Here is a 27,702-nt window from a genome sequence, read left to right as displayed (position 1 = left end):
TTTTTCTTAATCTGCGTTCAGTGTAAGGAGGTTGGCTGTGGCTTGCGGATGAGCGGTGACCTGTTAGAAATGGTTGTCATGATCTTTGTTTCCTTTCCTCTCTTTATTTAAAGTTCTGCTTACCTTACAGAATTCTTAATGCAAATCTGGAGACTTTCTTCGTCTGCTGTCTGCCTTGCCTTTGCATTTTTCAGTGAGATTTCTTTTATTATTAAGGTCAGTTTTGTGTTGAGTGGTACTTACAGGAGGAAGTGGTGAGCACTCCTCAAGATCAGATTTTGCCATTACATCTTTTTTGGTAGGTGCCAAAATCAAAGCCGAAATGTAGGAAGGGTTTGTTTGAAATGATCTTCAAGGATTGGATATTTGGAGGGGAAAAATCTTTCTATTGAAAATGCTTCGTAGCTTTTACTTCAGAATCATTCATGCTACTTCTTTTAGAAGTACTTGCTGTGGAAAACTGTTCTTCTAATGCATAATCCACATCGCAGTTCTTTTAAAATCTGATTGTTTTCGCTAGCACAGACAATCTTGCATTACTTGGCTCTTGCACAGATATCCTTCTGAGTTGCTTCAAGCTCTACTTTGGAGTGCTGAGATGATATGCAGAGAAAGTATCTTCTATTAGACCAGTTCTGCTCAGGTTGGAAAGGTGACATCCTCACTGAGCCTTCTGGGTATCTGTACACCGGACTAGCTAGTCTGTTGTTCCATATATCTTTACTCATGTGAGGCCTCCTGAAGACATTAATAGGGAGAGAGAGGATTTTCCTGGAGGACTCTGCTTTTCGAAATGATGTAGAGAAAAACTGTTTGCAGTAGTAAGAGTAGCTGTATTGAGGTAGGTTGCAAATAAGTGGAGGAGATCAAAGCTCCTGCAGCAGTGTATTTTGTTTAGCAGATTTAGAATGCCATAAAGTTTACGTTCAGATGTGTACTATTCTTCACAGGCATGCCTTTCTTAAGAAATCGTAAGTTGCATAAAAAGTGCTTTAAATACTGAAAAAATGCAAGTCCAGCATTTTTACTAAAGTTGCCTCATGCCGGTTCCATTGCTTAGTTCAGTGCTTATTATCTTTCTTTTTGTTGCTAGTTAAGAAAACTACTGTTGCTATATTTCACTGTATTTTTCTGTTTTGGAATTTTAGCCTTGTAATAGTTGTTTTAAGGCATTGCTATCGCCATGTTCAGAAAAGTGTGCGTGTAGCCTGCCACATTAGATAGCAATTATTATCAGCAGCAGAAGCTTCAGATCACAGAAAGTGCACAAAAGAGATACACCCAGAAAACTGAGTAGACGATCCTTCTTTATCCTTTTGAAATATGATCTCAAGGTAGAATATTTGCGTTTTGACAAGACTAGTTTAAACTGAAAGCAAAAACTGTGGGAAGGAGAACTTTCTGTTTTCACGCTTTCATTTGTTCCATACTAGAAACGTCCTCACATCTGCACTCTTCCAATGTGCCCATATTATAATAATACACAGAATTATGTATTTATTTTTCAGAAAGATTAAGAAATATATTTAACATTGAGTTGCATAAAGTAGCTATGATTATCATGGTTGAGTTTTGAGAGTTTTTCAGAATTATTCTCTTTAAAAATAAAAATGTAGTGGCGTAAAAATTCATGGGTGAAGGATACGTATCTTGATTTAGCAAGCTTATGCCTTGGTTTCAGTGGAACTGTTCACATGCTTGCCTGAAGTATTCGATAAATAAGAGTCCTTGAAAAGTGATTATAAGAGACTGTCATGAAAAAATTACTTGTGCAAGTATAAAAGAAGAGTTTGGGGGGTTTTTGTTTCATTTTCATTAAAGCTACATCTACATTTTTCTGAATTCTAGTTAGAGCAGTTTTTATTGTTGGGTTTTTTTGTGTGACTGAATTTCAGCTTGCTCAATTTTAAAATCTGGGGCTGGATCCAGCCAACAGATTTGTAATTGGGGGCTTAGCTTTTGTGAAGTAAATTGGGGCAGCAAAGGTGGATGTGAAGCTCGGAGTGTATGGTCAGTGAAGAGAACTTTAGTGAGCCAACAAGTCTGCACAGTCAGGAGACACCCTGGCACGGACACCCCGGGGTAACTGGTGGGCACATCAGACGCTTTGACCTTGAATTAGGTGCTTGGAGGCCTCTCTGCATGGCGTATTACTGTCTCCCTGTTTTATGATGATCAGTAAGTAGACAAGGTGCTGACAGTCTCTCTTTGCAGACCAGCCTAGTGACCAGTTGCCTTCCCAGGGAGCTGGAGGGCTGTGTTGTGATGTCTCCTGCTCAAATGGCTCTTCTACAGAGCTGCCAAATAGTCTGGTCTGCAGGAAGACCCTGTCTACTGAACCCAAGTCTAATGAAGCTAAAAAGTAAGCAAGGCAGAGGAGGTTGGACTATATAGTCTAGCAAATGGGACCTCTGGGAAGCAGTGATCTCGTTTGTGATACCTGGCCCCTGGAGTATGATTGGTTTTATCCAGTAGTTTAACACATTGCATAACCTTGTATTTGGGTCCCACGCTTCACCTGGACAGTACTTAGTCCAGAGCTTTAGCTCTGGATCAGTAGTAATTGGTGTATCCTCAGTGCATTTCCAATGTTCCTGTGGCTTACAGGATCCTGACAGATTGTAACTTTTCAGAAGCAGTGAACATTCGTTGACTTTTATTTTTTAATTGTTTTTCTTTTAGCCCCTCCCTGAGTTCATGGGGTTTTCTTTTACAGATGTGTTGGTGGTTTTTTTTCCCCCCTCTGGTTACGTAAATGAATTGTAACACTTAAAGGTTATATGCGTTTGTTCATAAAGCAGTGCGGTAATGAAATGGGAATTTCTGTTGCTATCAAAAGTGCATGGTGTTTTTATCACAGACATTAAAAAGAAAAATTGCAGAAAAGGCAACAGTTTAATAACTGTTTAAAATTGTCAGAACAAAGCAGAGCTGAAGCTGAAGTTAAAACCGCATGGGTGTTTTTACCTTACAAAAGTGATTTACTTTCCTTATTAAGGTATGTGAGTTTCAAAAACTAGAGAGTTGCACTTTACTGGCATACCCTGCATGAAAGGGTGTCTTAGTAGCGCTCACTAAAGGTGTGTTTTTTAAAAACAAACCCAAAAAAAGCCTTGGTTACTCAGAGCTTTGCTTATACAAAGGTTTTATTACCTTGTGCTAAATTATGTTCTGTTTCATGGGAAGTTTTTGCCTGTAGTGTTAACATACATTTCTGAAAAAAATAGTTGTTCTTGTCCTAATAGTTCAATTTTTCAGTATGTTATTAAAATACCTGTAGTGGTAATTACAGACAGCTTATCTCCTATGCTACAGTTTATAGTCTTAGGTATAAGACAGTGGGGTAAACCTGAGTAGGCCTGTAGTTTGTATAGTCTTTAAAGTGACAGCATTAAATTTTAATTATTTTTTAATTGCTTGTAAGGGACAGTTCTAAATATTTTGAAAGTATTTTATGGTTGTGTTGAGCTTTATCATGTTGGATAGTCACATGGCTTTGGTATGACCTTTTGTAGGATTTAATACTGTATGTTGTAGTCTTTCCCATGTTTCTGCAAGAAAAACCATTGGAATAAGAAAATTAGAGTTGGCAAAGGAGAGGTCAAGGAATTGACTCCTTGGCTTTGCCTTTTCTTCCTAGTTGTGCTAGCCATAGACTGGGGATATCTAGCGAAGACCCTCGTCTGTTTATTTGCTAAAGGCAGAAAGTGGGGAAAGGGTCATCTTGTTCTAAGGCTTCTGAGGAAAGTAGTGCTCCAGTCTTTTACTGAATAGAAAATAATCTTTTTTCCTGACAATTCAATGGCAGCATTACTGAAGAACATGTGGCTTCCATGAACGGTAAATGTAGATTCATCTTTCCTGCTCTTGTATATTACCTTGAACTTCTCTGCAGAGAAAAAAGGGGCACTTAATTTATCAAGCTGTTCTCCTCAAAACTCTGAATGCAAAACATTCTGGTCAATACTGCTCTTAACGTTGCTTGTGCTTTCTTGATATCGCTAATGCTGAAAGTGCTTTAAAACTTCAGTTCCAGTGGACCTCAGAAAATCATAGTAGTTAGGTAGTTAGGCCTATATTAGGGGAGGGTCTCTCTAAGTTGCACTCTTTGTTATACTAGTTAATAGGATCTGGATGTTTATTAGCCGTGAAAATAGTCACATTAGTCTGATACACAGATAATGCTCAACAGTGTGAGAAGTGTCTCTGACCTTCTTCCAGCCTGGCCTGGTCCAGCTGAAGGTTTCTGATTTGTCTTTTGAAGGTGAGGAGAAGGTTTGTGCTGCTTGTAGCCACCAATCTTAACCACAAATGTTACAAAAAGGATTGAGCTTGGACAGACTGAGAATGTTATGTTTAGTCTTCCTTATCCTGGATATTTGCAGCAGAACAGAGATAGTGGAGGTCTGCTGATATAAGGACTCTGTGCTCCTGAAAAGTGACGTGGAAAATGTTCTGCTGCCTTTTTTGCATATGCACATGTTTGTCCTTTCCTCCTTGGCAAGGAAGTTGAACCACTGTGTCTTGGGTTCAGCTGTGACTGAAGTAGCTACAAGAAGACAAAACTTTTGAGTAGTAGGTTGGGGGAGTTGGGGAGGGAATGCATTAGTTTTTACTTTGGATTTTGTTTGATACTGTTGTTTAAATGAAGTTCTTACACTGAGTATTATTTCCCTGTGGTTTGCAGAAAGAAAGGAAATTATTTGCAGAATTATAAAGCTAATGGACAACTTTATGACTTAAATATGTTTCGCACTGTTTCTTGATACCATCTAATAATTTGTCAGTTAAGTGTTTCCTTCAAGTTCACTTCACTTCATCAGCACTGATTTCCCATCAGTCATGGGGGTGCTAGCAAACTATTTTTCATTGGTTTTATTTGTAGCAGACAATAAAGATATTCATTGCTCTTAGTATGTAGTTTTAAATGATGAAAAGCATGTAGTTGGCATGCGTTGCAGTCCTTGGTTGTAATGGGAAAGCCTCAATATCGAAAGACAGAGAGCGACTGGCGTTTTTGTGGCTGAGGTACAAGACCAGAGGGCAGGAAGATCTGCGTTCTGTTCTTCGCTAAACAGGCAGTCTCCTGAGATTTTTTTGAGCTTAGAAATTTGTGACACCACAAGTAAAAAGAAAATAATGTTCCACCATATTTTTTTTAATCAGCTAACACTGAATTCATTAGTGCTCCATAACAAGTCAATCTCTCACAGTAGTGAGTATTGTGGATAAACCTTATAAACAGAGTTTGGTGTGTCAGTGGCTGAGGGGGAAGGCTGAGGGACTGGTCAGAGACTCTTTAAAATTCCAAACTCTTCAGTAAATTACAAATATGACATATTTTGCACTCAAGGTATATAAATCTCATGAAAGCTATTGTAAGTTAAACCAGCTGAGAAAAGGCTACGCTGAAATAATTTATTAATTTTCGTGGTTATCAGTCTCTGAAATGTTATCAGCCGATTTATAAATTTGCACAGATCTCTCTTTACTGCTATGAGAGAACTCTATTTAATCTTTAACTGCAGCTGTAGAGATCTGTTTCTTGTTTATATAGATTGTAAGATACTTAAAGCATACTTACGGTAATTAGGTGAGGGATGTCTGAGATGTTGTCAGTATGATTGTTCCAAAAAAATGGTACATTATGTAAAGAAAATTTAAAATTAGTTTTATCCACCTTGGCAGTGGTACCCATAAGAACACCTTTTTGTTGTAGATGGCTGCTTTCTGGGGAAAAAAACCCAACTAAACCAAACAAACAAAAAACCAAACCAAACCACCACCAACAAAAAACCCCAAACCAACAGAGGTAAAACCTCTGCAACAGGCTGTACTTGTTTCTCAATGTCTTGTCACTGTTTTATGCCAAAAGCTGCTGTACATAATGATAGCACTAGCTGTCCTGTCAGTTGTGGGCTTTACTGTCTTGTTTCACAGCAGAAAGCTGCAGTGGAGTGGGGTGTTTTCTGTTAAGAGCACTGGATGCTGCCACCAGTGTATTGCCTGGACTCTTTATAATGAGAGTGAGTTGGAGAATTGTTTTATTGATGCAAGTTTATCAGAAAGAGCTAAGTAGCCTGAAAAAGGAAGAGAAGCTGAAAGTGAAATATCCAGGGAGGTAGGGAAACTTAAGGAGGAAAGAGGAGCTCACTTAAAACAACAAAGAATGAGAATTTTTGGCCAATCTTGTAGAGATGTCACTTTGAACTTTTTACTTTCCATTTATTTGTTATGTGCGTTGATGCTGCAGAATAGGGTGGAGGTAACTGCTTTGATTATACTTGAACCTGCAGTGTATCAGGGGTGACCTAGCTGAGCATCGTGCAGCTCCTTTCATGATACCGCTTTGGGGTGTTTTGTCTGCTTTCCTTAATTTCCCCTACTTACATATATTTATAATCTGCAGTAATGCACAGGCTTAGCTTCTGGGGATAAGCACTTAGTAAGTCTTTCTGAATGGAAATACTACTCCAGTTCTTTCTCAGGGAATTATTTTTTAGACAAATGACAGAGGAAGAGAGCAATGGGATCCTGACGTGGAAGAGTGGAGAGCAAGGGGCGCAAATCCGAACAGTTCAGTAACAAGGGTCACACCAAGCTGTTGGCACAGTTTGTGAGGGAATGTAGTTGGAACATGAAGTGTATGGCAGAGGTGGAGCATAGACAGACACACTGGCAATTCATGGTGTGAAGGAGTTTGGGGAAGAGTGGCAGAAAGTGCTGAATCCGAGGAATAGGTGACTGTGGTAGAAGAACATTGCAGGGAGAAGGAGATAAATGGATTAAAAAAAAAAAAAAGGCAAAGATCTCCTGTTATGTGCAGTATTTCAGTCTGCACAAGCTGGACTACAAGAGCAGAAGTACAGAGAGGGTTGGGATGAAGCTAGAAGCAGGAGAGTAATGAGGCACACAGCACGACAGCGGTGTGGGGAGGTGAGCAGGGTGAAGCAGGAAGGAGTCAGAGCCAAAGTGGCCATAGAAAGAAACAAATAAAAATCATGGGGAGGAACAGGAACAGGGCCAGGAGTGAGGATCTCTTCCAGTGAAGAGGCAGCAAGACCAGAAGGCAGAGTTGTATGGGGTTTTGGGATGGCTTGTTTTTGTTCTGGTTTGGGGGTTTTTGGTTGGTTTGTTTTGGTTGGGTTTTTTTTTTTTGGTTGGTTGGGTTGGTTTGTTTGTTTTTTGTTTGTTTTTGTTTGTTTGTTTGGTGTTGTGGGGTTTTTTTTTTTTTGCAATACGGTAGTTTAGTTGTGGTATGGCAGAGTACCAGTTTGGAAGTACTAGGCAGTTATATATTCTATGTAGTCAACACTGTTCAAGACAAATAGCATTTTACTGTAAGCGTTCAAATGCAGCCATTGTGAATTTACTGTGACCAGAGGTAAACACTTCATGAAGCCTCTACCAGCCTCAAGCTTCCAACAGAGGGCAAGTACCCAATGAGAGCACAAACATGAGAAGATAGCTGGTCTGTCAAAGGCCATGTAACCTGAATAGACAGGATTTGATTTGGTGATGCAAGTCAAACTTGGTTACTGACGGGTCAGACACATGTTACTGCCAGAATTTTAAAAGCAGAACCAAAGCAGGTAACTGTTATGTACACAGAAGGCCCGTCTGGGACTGGGTTGTGTGCTCATATATGCATGCAGGTTATGCTTCTGTGTCCCTAGGTTTATACATGCAAAGAGCTGCTTGCTTTTCTATTTATCACACTGGAAATTCAGTTTATGCCTGTGTGGCTAAAGCAAGAAATGCAGTGCTTCTTTGTGAGGTGATAATGTGTTTCAGGGCATCTTACTGTTGTCTTCAGTGGCTTTATTAGGCTGATGTGAAGGAAAACTTTTTTTTCTTGTTCTAATCTGCATTTTATTTAAAGTATGTGTTTTGCAGGATATTTGCCTTCACTAATCTGGTTGCTACAAAATCACTATGATGTCTGTAAAGTGTTGCGATCGGTAACACTGATTTTGAACAGTATTTAAGGCATATCTCCATGGAAGCAGATGGAGGAAGGACTTGCCTGGGAGCAGAATGGGAAGTGTGTTCCAGTTGGGTTTGCCAACAGATAGAGTTGTGGTTACTGTCCTGCAGCTGTGGCTGCTCCAGTACTGCAGTGGTCTGCAGTGAGTTCCAAGATCGTATTCCTGCAAAGTGGAGTACAGGGAAGAAGGTAGATCACCATTTCATTGCGTGATGAAATGACGAGACATTCAGACAGTAAAAATGTACTGGTTGTGTATGTTTAGGAACAAAGTGCAGAGTTAATTATGTTAGGAAAACTTTCAGGAAGGCAAGAGGAAAATACTGCGCTTCATGCATTTCAGTGGAAGAGTTCCCTTTTCGGCTTGCAATTGAAACTGTACCTGATTGGAATAACAGTAGTTAAGCAAATACAAATATTATTAGACTTGAATGCTGAACATTAAATATGAATATCTTTATCAGTAGCTTTGGGTGACTTTCATTCATATCCCTCTTCTGTTTCAGAAGGGATTGACTTTTTTGAAAATTGGTAGTTTTGTACAATGATAAATAAAATTTTGTCAGTTACATTTCTTCCTGTCTTTATCTGGTAAATATTTTACTTCTCTTGCATACTTCTGTGAAGAACAAGTGATAAAATAGTACAAAAATACAGTAGTACAATGTTTAAATACTGTGCTTAATTTTTATAGCCAGTAGGAATCAACTTGGTCAGCATTCATTCAAGTCCAAATGATCAGATGTTGTGGGCAATTGATAGCAAATGGAATGTCCACGTACGAGTTGGAATTACAGATGAAATGCCTGTAGGCACTGACTGGGAACATGTACCAGGTAAAAATTAGAACATCGGTTCCTTGTTCTTTCTGCTGTTTTCTCAAAGTTGTTTTTTTTGTTTTTTTTTTTTCTGTTGCTTTTAAAATTAGATAGTAATGCTTAAACCAAATATTTTTCTCAGCAATCAAGTATGCTTATTTATAGGAACATAGTGAAGTATTTGATAATGGTTTTTAGAGAGGATCTTGGTTTTACATAAAAACGCTAGGTAGTTAACTGAAGAGAAATCTGGTTTTTTGATGAATTTCTGTTGCGTGTTGTTTCAGGCTGCTGCCACTGAATTGATAAACGGTACAGTTCCCTTTCAGTTAGAACTAAAGCAGTATTCCTAAGCAACAGGAGAGTACGGTGCTGTGAGAAGCTTTTTATTTAAAAGTGGTACAACATGGAGTTCCAGCATGCAGGATTAATAGAAAGGTGTGCAAAATAGCATTAAACTTTTTTTAGCCACATCTATTAATCCTGCATGTGGGACGCATTCTAGATTAGGTAATTACATTTTTGCCTTGCCTGTAAATAAACCTAAGTTTTAGTTGCTTCTTTCTAAATAACTGTGTATTGATGCTGTCTGCTTTTTAAAGATTTTTTCACTGCATAAATGCATGGCACTTAGTTGCTTTCTTGTGAAGAGGAAGAAACAAAAAGTCCACAATACCTATAATGTTAACCATCTTTAGACAAACTGAAGTTGTAACTGTTGGGTTATTCCCCATGTGGTAGTAAAATACAGCAAAGGTTCCAAAAGTGTGTTTTGAAGATCCTCTTAATTGGTTGTTGCCTTGTGGCTGTGGCCACATAACAAAATGTGTCTGCAGTGTGATATCCTTATGGTCAATAGATGCAGTGTGTACAGAATCTGCAATTAAAAAGCTTTTTTGTTCACCAGTGCTTCAAGTGCTGCAAGTGGCCTGCTTCCTGATATTCTGCTTACACAGGGCCAGAAGCTCAAATTCAAGTAGCATCTACTCTGTTCAACTCCCCTGAAGCCAGTGTAACGAAATACGTAGTCCTAAATTGTTGTCTTGCTAATCCTTTCTTAGAAAGCCTCGTGGAAAACTAGATATTTCTTCGTGCCTTTTATAATGGAGAGTTCTTCTCTAGTATTAATATAAGAATATATAAAAACTGTTACAGTCCTGCCATCTTTTCTTAATAAACTTTTCTGTGAGTGTATTTAGTATATAAGAAAGCCTGTGATTATTCTCTCTTCGTGTCCAATTATCTTTAGGTTTGCAGGCTTGTCAACTGGCTATAAGTACAAGGACCGTTTGGGCACGCTGTCCAAATGGAGATGTAGCTCGTCGATATGGCATTACTGACAAGAATCCAGCAGGAGACTACTGGAAGAAGATTCCTGGAAATGTCTTGCATTTAACAGGCAAGTTGGTTCTGCATGACAATCCAAAACACCGTGATGTCTGCTTTGACTTCTGCCTGATGGTGCTCAAGCTGACCATATGCAGGGAGAGCTACACATGGTCTAAATGTTGACTGTGAGAGTTTCACCAAGGGTGATTTTATCACATTAGCAAAAACTTTCACTGGGTGTAATTAGGAAAGTAGATCCGAATATTATTTATTTGATGTTTATAATTGGAACCTGTTACCTTAATTAAAAGATGGATAATTTATGCTTTGCAGTGACCCCTCTAGATGAACTGTGGGCGATCAGTGCTTCAGGATCCCTTCTCCAGCGCCTCACTAAGACCTTTAGCCATTCCCATGGTTTGCAGAAAAATAGCGACACTTCTGTTCTGCTTCACCCTGATGATTTTGAAGATGAATGGGAAGTGATATGAAGCTTCTCAAGCTTGTGAAGCAGTGAAAAAAACCAGAAGGACAGAATTTCTGTAATGTATGTACAGAATGTTGGATCTAAAAGCCACTCATATTGGACCTGTGATATTAGCACTTTTGTATTGAAAAACTGACCTGTCAAATAGCCCCCAAGCTGTGAGTTCTGATGTTTGTTCCATTATCTCTTGAGAGACTCTTTAGGTGTGGAGTACTGCAATTGTTATACCATACTACTGTAGAAGCTCCTTTGGAAATCTAACTCTTAAGTTAATGTTACTAGCAATGGAAGTGACTATTTCACGACAGCATGCACACTAATACATGTGTACTTATTTTGAGAAGGAATTCTGTTACATTAAATATTTCTCTACAGCAGAAAGATTAAGCATTTCTCAATTTCTTCTTGTACTTGGAACTCCAAACTGATGGGAATGCTCTTGGACAATTGTACATATACTTAGAATTACTTTCCCTTGCAGCATGGAAGAAAAATACAGCAAAGTATTTCTTAGTAAGATCTCAGAATGTCGTGGTTACACAGCATTGGTGTTGACATGAATTTAGGTTGATCCATTTCCGTATAAATACCTGCAAGGCTATACTAACCTTCCATTTCTAGAAATTTGGTTCATAATTTGACTTCGTTCACAAGGGAGAAGTTTGAATTACCCCTAATATCAGGGAGACTTTTGCCCATTTCACACAGCCATTAGGAAGCTGATGGATTTTGGGGGTTAAGTCCCACTTTGGATTAGGAAGAAGTTGAATGTTGGGTTTGTAGTACAAAGAATGTACAAGAGAGCTTTCATAATTCCTGTTGTGCTCTATTTGTGCCTCCAGCCAGTGCTTTAACATTGGGACTCAAATTATTCTGAGTACCAAACTTAGATGTATTAGAAGGAAAAATGGTAATTGATAGAATTACCTATATATCCCATTAAAAATTGTGATATTGTGAGAAAATACTTAACAATATTCTGATTTTTAGCTATGTTAGCTAAATTTTGAAGTGTCTTATACTTAACAGATGTTGCAGCAGAGGTATGTGATGAACTGGGAAGTAACCTAAGTTAATCATTGCAGTTTATTTTTCTTTAAACTAAATCTTCTTTGAAAGATACCTCATCTTTTTTAAGCAATAGAACTATAGATGAGAGAACCTGAGTTCAGTATGTAGGCAGAAGAGTTATTTTGTGTTTGTTCTAAGCTTATAAATCATCAGAGTCATTTTAAGCAGCTGCTAACCAATACTGTGAAAGAGCCAGCTTCAGAAAAGGCCAGGAGTTGAAAAGTTGGGATGTGTGTTTTGAGAACTGAATACGTATGGAAAAGGATATGTTTTCTTTTTAGCCTCCGTTCTTTTTCAGAATAATTTGTGTGTGTACTGCACTAAACTTGGAACAAACATGGTACAAGGTGAGAATGTGAATCAGTGGAGAGAGAACCAAGTAATGTCACTTTTTTTTTTTTAGTAGGGCTTGTGATATTGGCTGTCAGTTCTCAGTCTTACAGGGAGGACAGATTTGTTTCCCTTTTACAGATGATACATTTGGTTCATTGCTATCTCATCTGTGTATGGAGATTACCCCAGGGTTTTTTTAGCGTGTCTGGCAGTGGATTGTAATGGAATCAGCTTGTGAAGTAACCCAGTCTGTTTTATGCAAGCATAGCTTGGTGTCTTGAGGACCCCAAAGAAGCTGAAATTCAGCTTAAAAGTATCCTGTGGCAGCTCCTGAGTCACTTTGGAGAAGGGTGATGAGTACTTCTCTGTGCCCTGCCAAGCGCCAGATGCTCAAGTACAATGGTATTATTTAACAGTAACACTTTTGTATTACATTTTTCAAAGTCATCTTAGTAATGGCTTGAGCTTGCTAGTTATTTGTTTACTGTATGATACTGTACCTTGCTATGGTCGTTAATATTGAATTGGTGTCAAGAGCTCTTATCAGACTACTTTTTAGGGTAGTTTTAATGAAATTAGGATGGGTTTTTTACTTTTATTTCTGTGTTTAGGTTTTTGGTTTTGTTTGTGCTTTGAGACAAGTGCAATAAACTAGATTTTTAAGAAATAAATTACTGTGGTAAGACTCCTCTGTTGTATGATTCACAAGAGAGTTCTCTGTGTCTGGAAATTGTCTTGAAGTGGAAGACAGACATGTTTATGAAAGCCCTCCCCTACTATCACCCGAGACAATGTGGTAATGACAGTGTAAGGACCTGGATATTGTAAAGGTTATTTCTTTTTTTTTTTTTTTTTTTGTAACAGGTTTGTCAAACCAGCAAAATGTCATCTTCCAAGCAAAGACAATTAAACACTTCTCATATTTGAATATTAAGCTTATTGCCTCCATATTAAGACGGTAATAGAAGTAAACAAATTTCCTTACATACTAAACAAAAATTGCACTTGCATGTTGAATATTTTGGCTTGCAGTGAAGAATATGCATGTGCAGTCATAGCTAGAAAATGTTCAAGCAGAAAATAGGTGATTGTACCATATGGTGTAACTGCACCCTTCCTTGCATTTTAAAATGTCTGAGCTCATCTGAAGACTTCCTGCGTTTAACTGGAACTGCAGCTGGGGCTTCAGGAGAGCACCTTGGCTTCAGCTCCCAGAGGGGAGAACTGTTTCCTGACAGAGTCGTGACCTGGGTAGTTTCGGACAAGAAAGCATAGCAATGATTAATGATGCTTTTGACACTTAAACCCACTTCCAGCCACAGGAATCCTGTTCAGCTTCAGATGGCAATGTCCTTGCTGATTGCCATACCTTTTGTCTTGACAAACCGGTTCAGTTGCTTCTGCTGGCTCTTGCAGGGAAATGGTAGCCTCCTTGCAGCACTAGTTGTTGTTAAGCAGCAGTAATTCTTATGCCACACCTTCAGGAAGTTCAGATGACTGTGATTGGTGTGAAGCAGCCATCGCAGATATCTCTTGGTTTTTTGTCTCGCAGCAATAAAAAGAATAGGATCGTGTTAAATGGTATGAAGAGAATCTATCACTAAGTGTCAAAGAAAAATATAGCAGAACTGTCATTGGGAAACACTGCTACCACTAAGAAAATGACAATGAGGAACACTTAATTATGGACTTGGGTCATTGTCTGAACATAGCTTTATTTATAAAGGTACAAACAGTCACATTTATTGTAAACTCTTCCTACTTGTACAAAGAGTGTCTTCGGTACAATGGACAAGAATCCACATGCACACGAGCATCGGGAGGTCTGAACCCCGTATCTCCTCTGCATTACTTCTCAATAGATGAGTCCTGTCAAGTATCTCGAAGGCACTTTTGTGGGTTATTTCAGACAAGTGTGGCATTCTGGCTTATCTTTTTGCTTCTCTCTTAAAACTCCCTTTAATGAGTGAGCTGTTGCTAGTTGTTTCTGCTAGAGCTCTGGGTAGATTTCAAGGAACAACCCTGAGACAACTTTTCAGTAAATGCTGTTCTGAGTGTCAAGGCTTGAAATTCAGGTGCTTGTATGCCTATGGCTTTGCCATGTTAATTAGCAATTAGAAAAGCATAAATCATGTATGAAGATACCGAGATCTCCTCATAACCTTGGTGAAAAATCTCTGGTCTTCAGTTTTTACATTAACCAGCCCTGACCACATGCCATCCCTACCATCAGGAGTAGAGAGGTAAGATCTGGATTGAGGATTTCTGTCTGTAAAATGTGAGATGCAGGGTTTATTTCTCTTGCAGCCTTCCTGAAAGTGAAAGTTGCATGTTGGAAATAGTATTGTGGTGGCAAGTAGCCAGCAAAGAAAGCTGATGTATCCCTTGCCGAACAAAGTAGATCACCCTGATTGTTTGATAATGAGTTATTGTAGTTAAAAATAACTACTCTCACATCAGCAGAACAGAGGAGAACTTGTAGTGTAGAGGACTAGATTTTAATTACTGGAAAGTGAAAGTTGAGTTGTAGTCATTATCTTTTGTGATTATTATACCCAGAGCTCCACTGATAATTTCATTTATCCAGATATTTTAATCTTTATCTCCCTAGTCTGCTGAATGGTGATATCTAGGTTTATCACATAAATAGCTATGGATTTCTCATCACTTGAAATCAAGATAGGAAGGGAGGGTTTGGGTTCAGTGCTGGAAACGTTGTAGATAATACTGTGACTGGTGTCATTCTGGAAGCTAGGTGAAATTACCATTATGATTCCTTTGGTCTTGGAGTTTATCTGCCTTGAAATCTATTTGAATAGGTCTATCAAAGTTGTTGTACCAGCCATAAAGTTAAAATCCTGCTTGATGATGGCGGGGGGGGGGCGACGGGGCGGGAAACACTGTAGAAAAAGTAAAGATCTATTTGAGAAACTTTGTTCTTATGGAATGTGGACTTTTTATATACATTTATATACACATACATAAAAGCTTTGATTTGTATTCTGTAGAAGCTAATACAATGATAATGAAATACCAAAATATACTAAATCCTCCAAACTCCGGTGCCCTTTCTGTCTTGGCCATCAGAAGTTACTAAAAGATACTGATTTTTATAGCCTATGATTCTCCAGTAGAGGCACTGAATAGTGCACAACTGAATAGCACTGAGTGAAGCTGCAGTTATGAATTAATCTTTCAAACCATTATTCACAATTCTGTTCAATATAGAAGAAACTAGTGACTTATTTTTCCTTTTTAAAGCCTTTGCCAGGAGCTCTCTGTTGTTACGAGTGTGCATAGGTTCCTTGTATATAAAACAGAGAAGCAGCATAGATGTTATGTCTGTTAAAGCATGAAATAGATGACTCCTTGCTGAAGTTGTTACACTGCTCTATTTTGCCTAGCTGTGGGCTGGATGAATTTAGCAAAGCTCTCCTGGGTCAGGTGAAAGATAAAGCTAATTTGAGCTCCCCCAGAAAAAAATGAAAGACTGGGAGGAAAGTTCCAGGGAAGCCCCCAGCAGACTGCCCAGCACACGTGCTTGGCTACGCAGCCAGGGGATGTACAGAAAAGAATGAATTTGCTTGAGCTGCAGGGGGAAAAATGCAACTGCCAGCAAGAAACCCCTCAATCCCTGGTTGTTATAGAGGACAGACCAGCAAGCTGATCATGGGAAGTGCAAAGTAAGTAGGGCGATTGCTAGGATGACTGAGATTTTACTTGCTCAGTTCCCACGCTTGTCTTGCTAAATCCCTTCTCTGCCTCAACAGATGGGTTATAGTCTGTTCCCTCCATGAGCCTCACCCAGCACTCCAAATTGGGAGTAACAAACATGTGAAGCGTTGGACCTGCCCTTCATTCCAGGGTGCTGTGGTGAAAGTCAGTCCTTTCAAGTTAAGGAGAACATGGTAGATGATCAGTGTAACACTTTGCAATAACAGGTTTAGCACTGTTAATTCACTTTGTAATTACTGCAATAATAACGCTGATCTTGTTAAATGTTAACACTGATGCCATAGGTACTTGTGTAGGAGATCTATCAGCTTCGGGTCTAATTAGCTGGTTACTTAAAATACTGTCAGCGTGTGGTGTGTGTGTAAAACAACAACAAAGTAATCTGAAATATGCATTTGTCTGTACTAAGGACAGATACCTTGGAGAGCTGAATCCTGTTGCTTTTGAGGCATGCTGACTCCTTTTCATTCTGTTTTTTGCATAGTGGAAGGATCTCTCTCCTGTCCTTCCATGCACAGTTAAGATGATTACATGGTGCCCATATAGAGCATTGCTGGGAGGAAGACACAGGACTGCATAGAGGCAATTCTGAGTGTTTTGTATGTCACCTTTTCTTCCTCCCCATCTTCCCACTTCTAATTGCTGTAGGACAGGAGCTGAGGTCCAGGGAGGCAGCAAAGCAGCAGCGTCTACTTAAGCTTTGTGTTTTAGTAGAACCGAAGTTAAAGACAACAGATTTTTGCGTGACGTTTAACCTTCTCCGTAGTCCTTTGCAGCATGTTTGTCACCATTGCTGGCTGCTTGCAATATGGTAACTTCTTAAACCTGATTTTAATAGAAGACTTTCGAGATGGAAGGTGACAGCTGGTTGGCAGTTTTTAATGGGCAAGAGATGCCGTGTCTTGCCAGATGAGTTTTCGAAGTGTACTGAGCAAGGTGAGCTCAGCTTTCACTTAAAAGGCCATGCTTCATTCAATCCCCACGTTTCGCGATCATACATCCAGTGATTTCTCAAAGACAGTTTTAGGAGCAGGTTGGCATCTATCTTACTGTCAGGTTCAGAGACCTAAAGAAGTAGATTGTCTCTGCAGAACGGTACTGCTAAGAGCTAGGCTTCAGTGTCTCCCATAGCACATTTGTTCTGGGCAGCATGGACAGGCTCACGGCCTACATACGATTCCCTACCTTGTGAGTTTTGCCAGCTTCCGTGGCGGATAACAGGAGTCTTTTGCAGATCTTGGCAAACGTGTGGTTTCTTTAGATCTGTCTCTAAGGATTCTTGCTTTAGGTCTAGTGTTCTCTGCTACAGTTCCTGACGTTGGCCAAGGTGGAAAATGTCAGCGTAACGCAGGCATAAATCGCAGCCTCGATCGATTATTATAAATGAAGCTTCCTTCGTGCTCTCTTTGAGCTGAATTTCACCAAATTTCACGCAGTTTTTAATTTAAAAAGTTAGTGTTGTGGGGAGTAGCACAGCTCTTGTTGTATCTGCCATCTACAATTTTTTGAGGACCTTAATGGGTCACAGTTACTTTCAGCTTGAGCTGGATATTTTTGAAATCTAATGGCTAATGGACCCAACAATGTACCTGTGTACCCAGATGATTTGTGTATCACTATCCTGTTTGCTTTCTGCATTCAAGATTCTCATCTTTCATTATTGATCTCTGTTTGTTTTACAAGTACCACCTTTGTACAGAGTGAGTAAATTTAAAATAGAGATTCCACAAATTCTAGAGTCGGCTGACCTGGGTCACCACTAAAACTTCCTTGCATGTTTTCCTGCGCTTTTTCCATCAACCTTTTAATAAAAAGAACTGCGGAAGTTGTACACTTCTGTAAACCAAATATGGTCTGCTTGTTGATGCCTGATGGAGCATCATTTGAGAATCACTGCTTCAGAAACACTGCTGCAGCTGAAATGTGTACGGGTTCTTGCTTTCCCAAAAAAGAGTAAATCTGACAACTATGGAAAATGAGTTTATTTTTATTAACATTGGTATCATTGATCTCTTGGCTTGTATTTAGCTGCTTTCCCAATGGCAGACGTACAGTATCTGAATTCAGTTGTCATGTTAAGCTCAATAAATACTGGTAACAGTTAGAACCATGCTGTGGTGACTAGGAAAAAAAAATTATCATTTTGAAAAATTATTTTGTGAAAACATAGCCAAGCAAGTAGGGAATATTGGAACGCTTGTCTTTCATATTTAATCCTATATAAATCCCTGGCAAAGCTTTCACTACAATGGATCTGGATGTGGCTTCAGGAATATTATTAGTAGGATCTAAGACTTTGCCATATGACATATCTAGAGGCAACTCTGCTTCTGTTCAGCCAAGTAAGGGATGTTTTTGGAAGCCATCCCAGGCAAGTAATTTCACAAAATAAGTGCATCTACTTTGTATGAAGTGATAGCCAGGTACTGAGTGTCTTTCTTCCTTGGCAGTGACTCATGAAGTTAGGAAGTTTTAGCACGGATGACACTTGGGGAAGGAACCATCTTTTTTTTTTTTTTTTTCCCCCCTCTCTTTATTCCAGTGCCTCTGCTGTAGTCCAGATAAATAAGCAGCATCTTTAGAAGCCATTCTGTGGCACTAGTTGGGAAACAGGAGCGTATTTTTTCAAAAGATAGTCAAGTCACAGGGGGACCTGTGTAGTAGGTTTTGTATAGTATTTGCAATTTTGGTTCTGTTTCAGGGTGCAGCTTTTTTGCATTGCGTAGTGCTTACGTAGTTTTGTTTCCCTCTGATATTCATGTGTGCACATCTAGGTTACTACTAGCAGCTGGAAGCACCTGAATTTCAGACAAGAAGTTCTGAGAAACCTACTATTAATAATGAACTAAGCAGAGATAATGACCTGGGGAAGGGGGCAGGAATAAAAGTTGAAGAGCCTGTGAATACCTGCCTTAATCCATGGTTGCTAGGGGGAGTAGAGGTAAGATGATGGTTTCGGGGAATGCTGAAGAGAATATTTCTAACCTATGGAAGAAGAATGAGGAAAGGAGAATCAGACTTAATGGCAGGGAACATTTCCTCACAATAAGGCTTACTAGGTTGTGCTGTTGTCAGGAAATGGTGGCAGTCCCATTCTGTGAAGCACTTAAGACTGGACAAATGGAACAATCCCTGTAATGATCTAAAGGGATAAGAACATGTATCGGACCCATTTAATGTTTCATTGCTTCGGTTGATTCTTTTATGTAGGTGGTGTTACCTTATTTTCACTTCTTTAAGTACTCTTACGTCCTTTTGTGTTCTGTTGGTAGATCTGAATGGCATTAGCAGAAAGTCAGGGCTTTTGAAGGTGCAGAACGTGCATCTTCCATTGATGTCATTTGGTGCTGTGGACACTCAGCACTTCTGCAAATCAGTCCTCCAGCTATTTCGGTTTATACATGAGAACGTTCCGGGCTTATTGATGGCCTGTGTGAAAACGGTGCTTTTTATTGTAGAGGAGGCACAAAAGCAACCAGTTGGCTACTAATACATGTAACGTCACCTGTAATAGCTGTAACATAAGTGGGGTTTTGTTTGGTTGTTTTTATTTTCAGAATCAGTATGTCAACAGCATAAGGATTCATTTGACCACTGATGATTTGCCATTACAACAATATGGGAGATTTGTAAAAGGAAAATTGTCAGATTTATGGAGTAAATCCATTTGTGTCAAGCACTAGGTGCTGGTTTCAATAATCTTTCTCCCCAGAGGCAATTCCTTCACAAGTGGATGCTAACATTTAGTATCAGCCTTTGTCTTCAACAGCCCTGAGCTGTGGGGTGTAACCCTTTTATTTATTGCCTGGTAATTTGTGCCACAGCCAGCTGTCTCACATGTGTCTCCATGTTTTCTTGTGGTAGCAGCACTTTCCAAGGAGATGGTCAGCAGTAAACTTGTCTCTATCTATGGGCAGATGAAGAAGGAGGGCAGGCAAACAAGAAATGGGAGTTGAAGGTTTGCTGCTGACAAACTTGCTGTGCTCAGGAGCAGTTTCTAAATGCTGCTCATAAAGGAGTAAGCCTGAGTGGTGAGCAGGGTGAGGTGACCCTCACTAGCCAGAAGTTAAGCAGGGTGTCAAGCTTGGAGTTTACAATGAAGGTACGGGCTTGAGAGTAGCATAATGGTCAGGGAAAGTACAGCCTACAGTAATGGAAAAGTGAGCAACAAACTGATAAAGAATTATGTTTTCCCATTGCAGAGTCTGGGGAACTAGGAAGGCAGGCAAAAATGCCATGATCATTTTGCTAGTTTCATGTTTTGATACCACAAAAAATACAGGTTCTCCATAGGCTCTGAGCTCAAGACTTGCTGTCAGTGCACGTAGCCCTTTTGCCAGCTGAGCTAAAAGTCATCAGCTCAGATAGACAAATTGGCTTTCTTCTTCACAGACACTAGACGATAGAGAGGTACAACACATCTTTCTGCCACACTATATTTAATGCCTAGGTCATCAAAGCCACTTGTGGTCAACATTGCATTAAAACAGCGTGTTCAGTATGTGTCCTATCAGGAAGGGTGTCTCCTACAGTCACCTGCATCAGTGTCAGGCCTGGATCTAAGCAAAGCTGCAGTGTGGCCTAATTAATGAATAGGGCCTGGTAAGGTCACAGTCCAAAGCAGGGATTTGGTTACAGAAATTTCTATGCTTTTGTTTTAACAGGGAGTCTACACGAGATTTGTTTGGTATCTAAGCAACCGGTTTCTAAAGCATCAAATCCCAAGCAGGAGGCAGGAAAGGCTTCTTTTGATTCTGGAACAAAAGATTTCCGAATAACCTGCTAGCTCTGTGTCCTTGGTTTGGTACAGTACAGTGCCGCTTCTCCATGCATGAACTGTAAATGCTGAAAAGGTGAATAGATGCAGATCCAGACTACCAGCTGGGACTTGTCACCTCCCAAAGCGAGTGCCCAGTGCTGCTTAGCACCCTCGGGAAGGCACAGGATTTGCTGAGCAGAGCTTTTCCTTTTGAGTTGGAGGTGGGCAGAGCCAAGCTCTGTGTTACTCCTCCTCTCTCCTGCCTGGCTCTAGCTTGGAAAGTTACTCCCTCACTATCAGGGGCAGCAAGGCCATTCACTGCCCCTTTTTTCTCCTCCCATCATTCAGCAAGAGTGGAAAGAGGATGGGAGCACATCAGGGTCCTGCTGTTTAAGCAGAGCATAGAGGATTGTGGTTCTCTTGGCCCCAGTGGGCCTAGCTGTGCAGTAGAGAGAAACATGTGCCTGATAACTCCCCGGCTTGTACAAGCAAAAATGCTGTTTGGAGGTGCAGTGTGGACTGTTGCAGGACAAGGTCTGCTGCTAGCTGGCTTGTGTTGAGTGAGTGCCTGTGAGACTTGAGGAGTTAAAGGCCACTGCTGTGGCCACCACAGGGCAATACTGAGCCAGAGACCTCTGGTGATATTACTTGAGAAAAAAACTCGAGCTCAGAAGCTGGAATTTAACTGCTCTGTGTCTCTAAACTGGTAAGGGGAGGAGATGTGATGTGAGTTGGCTGTTCACCATGTGGACAATGCATCAGTACCACAGGCATATCGTTGCTAGGCGTATCTAAGCATGTACTTAAGCATAACTGATACCATGTGGTGCCAGAGTCAGGACCTCAAGTTCTCACAGCATTCATGATACAAGTGTGGTGGTACTTGGCCTCACTGTCTGCGTGATGGCCGTGCTGTCCTCCTCAACCCCCAGGTGCCCTCTGCGCTGTGCTTCCCCAGGGGCCTGATCTCTCTGGGGAGCCAGGACTTACCACGACTCTTCACAGTGAAGGATAGCTTGGATGCTGATCATGCTCTTTGCCCATCACCATGCTGGTAGTGTGCTTCCCCTGCACCCTAAGGGGTGTGAGCGGTGCTGGAAGGAGCCAGTGGCAGACAAGAGTCTCGGGACAGGCTGTGCTGGGGGAGAGGGCTTTATTCCTGAGAGAAGGTATGGAGGGTGGAGTGTCTCACACTGCACACCCAGTCTGGGGTGACAACCCTTGGAAGAAGCCATAGTCTCCTGAAAAGGTCAGACTGACTGGGTCAAAGTGTTATAAGGAGATACACCTTGAGTCTTCTACCATGGCCCTGGCTGATGAAGTGATAGCTTACTGCCCTATCACGAAGGTTGGGATGATGTTGCTGGATGTGAACTGGCCACCTCTGGCCAGCACGTTGTAGAGTTCCAACACCACAGCCAATGTTCTCCATAGTGAAGGCAACCCAGGTGATACGTACACTACCTTAGCTGTGCAGCTGACATTTCACTTTGAAAGAAATTATCTGGTTTTACCCTCCAAAATATTCTACCCGAGGAGTGACTCAGGGAGTGACTCACCTGGTCTGCCCTCCCAGCAGCTCTTACCTCAGGGCTGTCTCAGAAGGTGTTTTTCTGCCAGGGTGTTCTCTGTCTAACCACAGCCCTGCTGTTGCAGGGAAGATGAGGTGGCAGCCAAGCTGAGTCAAACCTTGGGCATCTGAAGGAGGAGGCAAACCTGAGGGAGTGCCACGCTCTTCCTGCTGGCACGTGAGCGTTTCCCCTTGATACCACTGAGAGCTCTGCAATGGCTCTTTGTCAGATGGCCGTGGCCCTACTGTGCTCTCAGTAGTTTTCCTAAGCTCTGTGGTCCCCAAGGTCCCAGCATCCCTCCTGCTGGGCAACCCTGCAAAGGTGTTATAAGTGAAAGAAGCAATGTTTCCCCTCTCCTCGCAGAAGCGGACAAGCAGTCACTCGGGTCACCTCCATTACTGGTTCAAGACTTTTGTCCAGCCTGTCTTCAGCCACAGCCCTGTCTGTGCATGCCATTAACAAAGGACTGAAATCAGTTTGAGAGTCTTCATCCTTCTGTCTTGTCACTTTGAGTCACTAACCATCAATAGCTTTCCTTATTGCAAGAGTGGGAGAGAGCAGGAAAGCACTAGCAGATGGTTTTGGAGGAAAGGACATTCAAAAACTCGGCTCCTCAAGGGACTTGATTCTGTCTCTTGCTGTGAGTTAGAAATTACTTATCCTTTCAGGCTTCACTCTGAAATGCTGCCTCAAATATTGTCAGGGAAATGACACCACATTAAAAATATGAATGTGATGTAAGATAATGTGTTTACTATAATTTACTTGCATCATTAAAAAGAACCCTAGTGATTATAAAATACAGCCTGAATATTAAGAGCATGATGCCAAAAAACCACCCTTACATCAAAACAGTAATTACCACTGGGGCTGGAACAAAGGAGCAGAGGGACAATTTTGGGCAGGGAAGCTTTGCTGGCTGAGAGAGAAGATGGGGCTGCCCAGTCTTGCAGACAGAGTCAGGGTCTGTGGACACTGCCTGATCACTGGTGTGTGAGGTGGGAGGACCGATGGGAGGACAGACAATTCACCCTCAGAGCTGTGAGGCTGTGGGAGAGGAGCCTTGGCACTGGTGGCGAATGGTGTAGGAATCAGGGAGCCAAGCTGCAAGGAGGATGCTGTCCTCGGAGCTGGAAGCTGCTCCCTGTCCTGGCTGAGGCGTGCAGCCAAGTGCTTTCTGCCTGGAAGGTGCTCTCTTTTCCATTGGCCTCCTTCCATTGCTTTCCACAGAGGACCCTAAGGGAAGGGCTTTGGCTGGCCCTGATGCTTTGCTCATCTCCCTGTTGAGATCCATGGAACTTCCTGCCCCTTGTGTTTGCCTTAGGTGGGGAGAGTGGCCCATGGTCTCCGCTCACATCCCAGGCATGCAGGTATCTCACCATGGCTCAGAATGGGTTGCATCAGGCCTGAATTTGAGAATAGAACTTTTCAGGCCCAAAACAGTTTCCTGAAGGAGAAGGGTTGATTTGCGCTGTGTTTCCCATTAGATTTGTAGTACAGGGAACATAACCTTACGATGGCTGGTGTGACTGCAGCTCACCCAGCATCCTGACTTACTGGCTCAGACCCTTGCTGATACCTTGCTCGCAGAGCTGAAGCCCAAGCGTGGGACAGATCAAAGTCACTTTCTGCCTTCCCTCCTTCTCTGAAGTGGGTCTCTGCCTCCCTCCTTGCTGACTCGGATCCATTCTGGTCAATTCTCACATTTGCCTTAGGAAGTGATTATTTTTTCCTGCAGAAGAAGGAGGCAGGGTTGATGGCAGGGGATGCTTTGTGGTTTAGGGACAGACGAGAGATTGAGGTGATCTGCATGGGACCTTTGCTTGTCTCAGCCACAAGTTCCTCAGAGAGCCTTGGATGCTCCAGTCTTTAAAGGGATATTACAAAATAAGGTTGGACTTAAAGCAGATGCTGCAAATCAATCAGATGTGATAGGCCCAACATGAGAATTGCTCGCCTGTGTCATACACAATTCAGACTAGATGACTAGACGGTTCTGACTTTAGCAATAATTCCTAAACATGACTAGTTCCTCATCCTCTGAGACTTCTGAAGATTTGCTTTGTTGGTGTATGTGGTCTTTTGATTTATCAACTAAACCACCGGGCAAAGGGATACTGGTCCTTTCAGAGGTCATCAGGGCAAGTGGGGGGAAGCTTTTTATCCCAACTGAACTTGGATCCATTTCTTTTAGCAGCTGTGAGGGATCTCTGATGTTTTTGCAAACTATGTTTTGGTTTTCTGCTATGACTTCTGAGTTATGTTTTGCAAGAGAGCTCTGCTCCTTCTGTTCTTGTGCTATGTGTGTGTGTGTACCTGCTTGGTGGAAAGAGCAGGAGTAAATCAGTGCAAGCAGCAGCCTCGCAACACCATAGATGTGATTCTTGTGTTTATCTTGACAGTTTGATGTGGTCTGAGCAAGTAATAGGCAGAGTTTCTTTTTCACGCGTTGTAGGTGGAGGAGAGACCACTGAAGCCAGGCTGGGAATTAATGGTGATCTAACCTCAGACTGCTGCTGACACCAGCCAGTGGTGGAAGTACTGTTATTAACATAAGTGTTATGAAAGTGCGTTTGCAAGAATTTACAGTGCTGTGTAAATATTAAGCACATGGCATGGGTGCCTTGTTTGCCTAGTTGGGAGCACTGATCTGAAGATGGGGTGATGCAATGCACAACGATCTGCTGATGTCAATAGATAGGTGATATTGCAAGTCCAAAACCCATGCGACTTGCACACCAGACATAGGACAAATGGGGATTAGGAAACAAACCTGGCACCCTGGCCCGTTTCTAGTCTGTCTTTCCATGCCTCTGTGCTGCATCTTTGTCCTCGCTATTTTCAACTTCATTTTCAAACCAGCCTGTAATTGCAGCCTTACCCATGGCCAAGGCTGCCTCTCCTGGCAGCTCTTGCTCTTGGGGTCTCCTGCTTCCTTTTCTCCTTTACCTAATGCCTGCCTTAGTTTGCAAGACTTGTCCACACGGAGGAGCCTGTTCATTAGCAGCCCTGTTTCTCTCCCTCTGAAACTGTATGAAACCCTCACCTATTCGCAGCAGAAGTTCTTTGTGTGGTACTGAGTGTTAAGCTGATGTTAGGCTTGGTATTCCGTATCTATGCATATTCAAGAAGCGAGTGATTTTTCAGGTATGCTTGGTATCTGCATCCTCCGCCAAATTTAAGGTGCCCACCTCTGGCAAATCAGGCTGTGACCATGGCGAGAGTAAGGATGCAGCTTTTATGACAGGACCGTACGTCAGAGAGCAAGACCGAGACAAATGTTACAGTAAGGGATGTTTTAGGCTATTTAAACCACCTGGTTTTGTGTTCATGTCAGTTTAAGTTCTTTAACTACTTAATATTTCGGGTAAAAGAAGACTGTTAAAGATCCCAAATCCATCTTTTAATTGAGTTACTCAAAATTACAACAGATTTCAGCTCCTTCAGCAGACCCTAGACAGGCTGTAACTCCTGAAATATTTAAGGGAGCTGCAGAGAGGCGTCAATTACAGAGTCAAAATAAAAGTAATCCAGCACTCCCCCTCTCCCCTTGCTTTCTGAATGAAAGTGTCTCAGGCCTTTTTCACTTGTCACAGCAAATAAAACCACTTTGTACTAAAAGGTGGTTGGTATATGAATATTTTGTTTTGAAAGTGCTTGAGCAACACGTGGGAAATATTTATTATATTTCTCACTGTTTCATTATAGTGTTTTTTAGAGGAACTGGCTGTAACTAAACTGTTCAGGAATGCTGGCTCTATATACTGCCTTATATGCTTTTGAAAGTCTTTCCTATAGATGAGTAATTTGCCTTGTGTGACTAGATTAACCTGTGCAGGTAAGACAGAAGCTTTGAAGTATATATCCTTACTCCTGTGCTCTCATGCTCTTAGGACTTGGTGAATCGTCTTTCCTACATCTTCGTGGCCAGCTGCCTGACTCTAGCACTGGCAGTCCTCTTCTGCAGAGACATAATGACTCTCCACGTTTGCTTTATTGAGCTTGGCAATGGTGTTGCAAATGGCACTAATTGGCATTTTTGCTGGCAGCCAGGAGACGGAGAACTGAACAGGCTGTGGAGCCTGCTCTCCACTGTGCTCCAAAGGTGGCAGAGGACAGAGACACGCTGGCAAGTCAGTCTGAGGAAAGCTGATGCCACTATTGCTTGGTCTATAAACAAAGGACTCTTGTTTCCAAAGCTGAGAAGCCTCAGCCTTTTCCCAAGCTGTGACTCTGTTTGAAAAACAACCCTGGACCCACCTGGGTGAGCGATCTGTGTAGTCACTGGTGCAGTTTGCCCACAGTTCCCCTTGGCCTCTCCAGATTAAGCATCCCAGACACATCAACAAGCCACACGTAGCGAGGTCTGTCGCTGACCTTCAGCGAAGCGATCCCAGCATGGGATCAGTAATAGGCTTGACTTCTGTCCTAGAATAACGGGAGGGGCACAGCAGTTAGCTGGCTTTGGACCCATCACAACATATTGAGGGTCCCCCATAACACTTTCTGTTTGTTAAAGTGAATTACCTGAGAGCTGGTGGGAGGGCTGTAGGGAATCACAGGGGCATTTGGCCTTGAATTCTTGTTTTGTTAATGGGCTCATTTTAAGTTGTGGGATGTCCTGCCCAGCCTGTCACACTGTTCCAATGTGTAATTACCCTCACAGCTTGGGAGCTGGAGCGTCTTCCAGTGCTCAGTTCAACTGATCAACTGCCCACTGCTGAATCTCATTATGTCTTTGTTAGCAAGGCTGATAAACCTTTCCTGCCACCCCAGCTCTGTCTGTTCCACTACCTCGAGACACTTTTCCATGTGCAAGTTAGGTCTCACAGCTTTATTTCTCATCTGTTCTGGAAGATGCTTCCGCACCATTGTTACAGAAGCAAGGGGGAACGTGTACTCAAACAAAGAATTTAGGAACATAGATTTTTAATTATTTTTCTTTTAAGTGGCTGAGGGATTAGTTCTTTTGTTTTCTGTATTTTTATTATCAACAAGGTAGCTGAAGAGAACAGTTAGAGTTGTTCTATGCTTTCCAGCAAGGGCTCTAAACTTCCCATGTAATTAGTTTGAGCATGTATCAGCTTGGATTCTTAATTTGTTCTTCTAGGAAACATTTTCTGTGCCATCAGTCTAAGAATAGCAATGTTCTTTCTGTTGCATCTCAAATTTCAGAAGTATGGCTTATCTTTTATTGTGCGTGCAGTATGGAGATTATTTTAGATGAAATACCACTCTGTTCTGCTGAAGCATGAACAGCTTATAGTGCCTCATTCTGTGGCTTTCTTTTTCCCTAACCAAAATTAATTCACGAATAAAGAAATTTGTGCCTTGAACATGGCCTCTTCTCTCTAAGCGCATCAGTTCCTTGATGACCCCAAAGGGAACAACAGTGCTGAAATAGTTCAAGTGGCAAACAACTCCCTGGCTACAAATTTAAGCACTGAAACAAACCCCTGCAGTTTCTCTGACAACTTCCAAGAACAGAGGCAAAGCTACAGCGCTGTGGCCTAGGAGATTTCTATCATTGCAATGCTGGTGGAGCCGGCGCAGCTCGCTCCCTGCAGAGCAGGCAGAGGCAGTGCCAGTTTTACAGGGAAGTAAGCAGCATG

General features: G+C 41.5%; 1 protein-coding gene across 4 annotated transcripts in view; it reads left to right on the top strand.

The window, feature by feature from the left end:
* Positions 1-12,661, top strand: part of TECPR2 (tectonin beta-propeller repeat containing 2) — a 40,037-nt gene extending 27,376 nt beyond the window's left edge. For all 4 annotated transcript variants that reach the window (XM_086461990.1, XM_086461991.1, XM_086461993.1 and 1 more), the window contains exons 17-19: positions 8,682-8,823; positions 10,055-10,204; positions 10,468-12,661. In XM_086461990.1, coding sequence (XP_086318116.1) covers positions 8,682-8,823; positions 10,055-10,204; positions 10,468-10,625 — 450 coding nt within the window. In that variant the 3' untranslated portion in view covers positions 10,626-12,661. The remainder of the gene's footprint in view (positions 1-8,681; positions 8,824-10,054; positions 10,205-10,467) is intronic.
* The last annotated feature ends 15,041 nt before the right edge of the window (positions 12,662-27,702 follow it).

The sequence above is a fragment of the Leptosomus discolor genome, chromosome 3 (assembly GCF_034619465.1).
Source record: "Leptosomus discolor isolate bLepDis1 chromosome 3, bLepDis1.hap2, whole genome shotgun sequence".
Classification (NCBI taxonomy): domain Eukaryota; kingdom Metazoa; phylum Chordata; class Aves; order Leptosomiformes; family Leptosomidae; genus Leptosomus; species Leptosomus discolor.
Note: the sequence above shows the minus strand (reverse complement) of the source record. Positions and strands in the feature narration are given on the sequence as shown.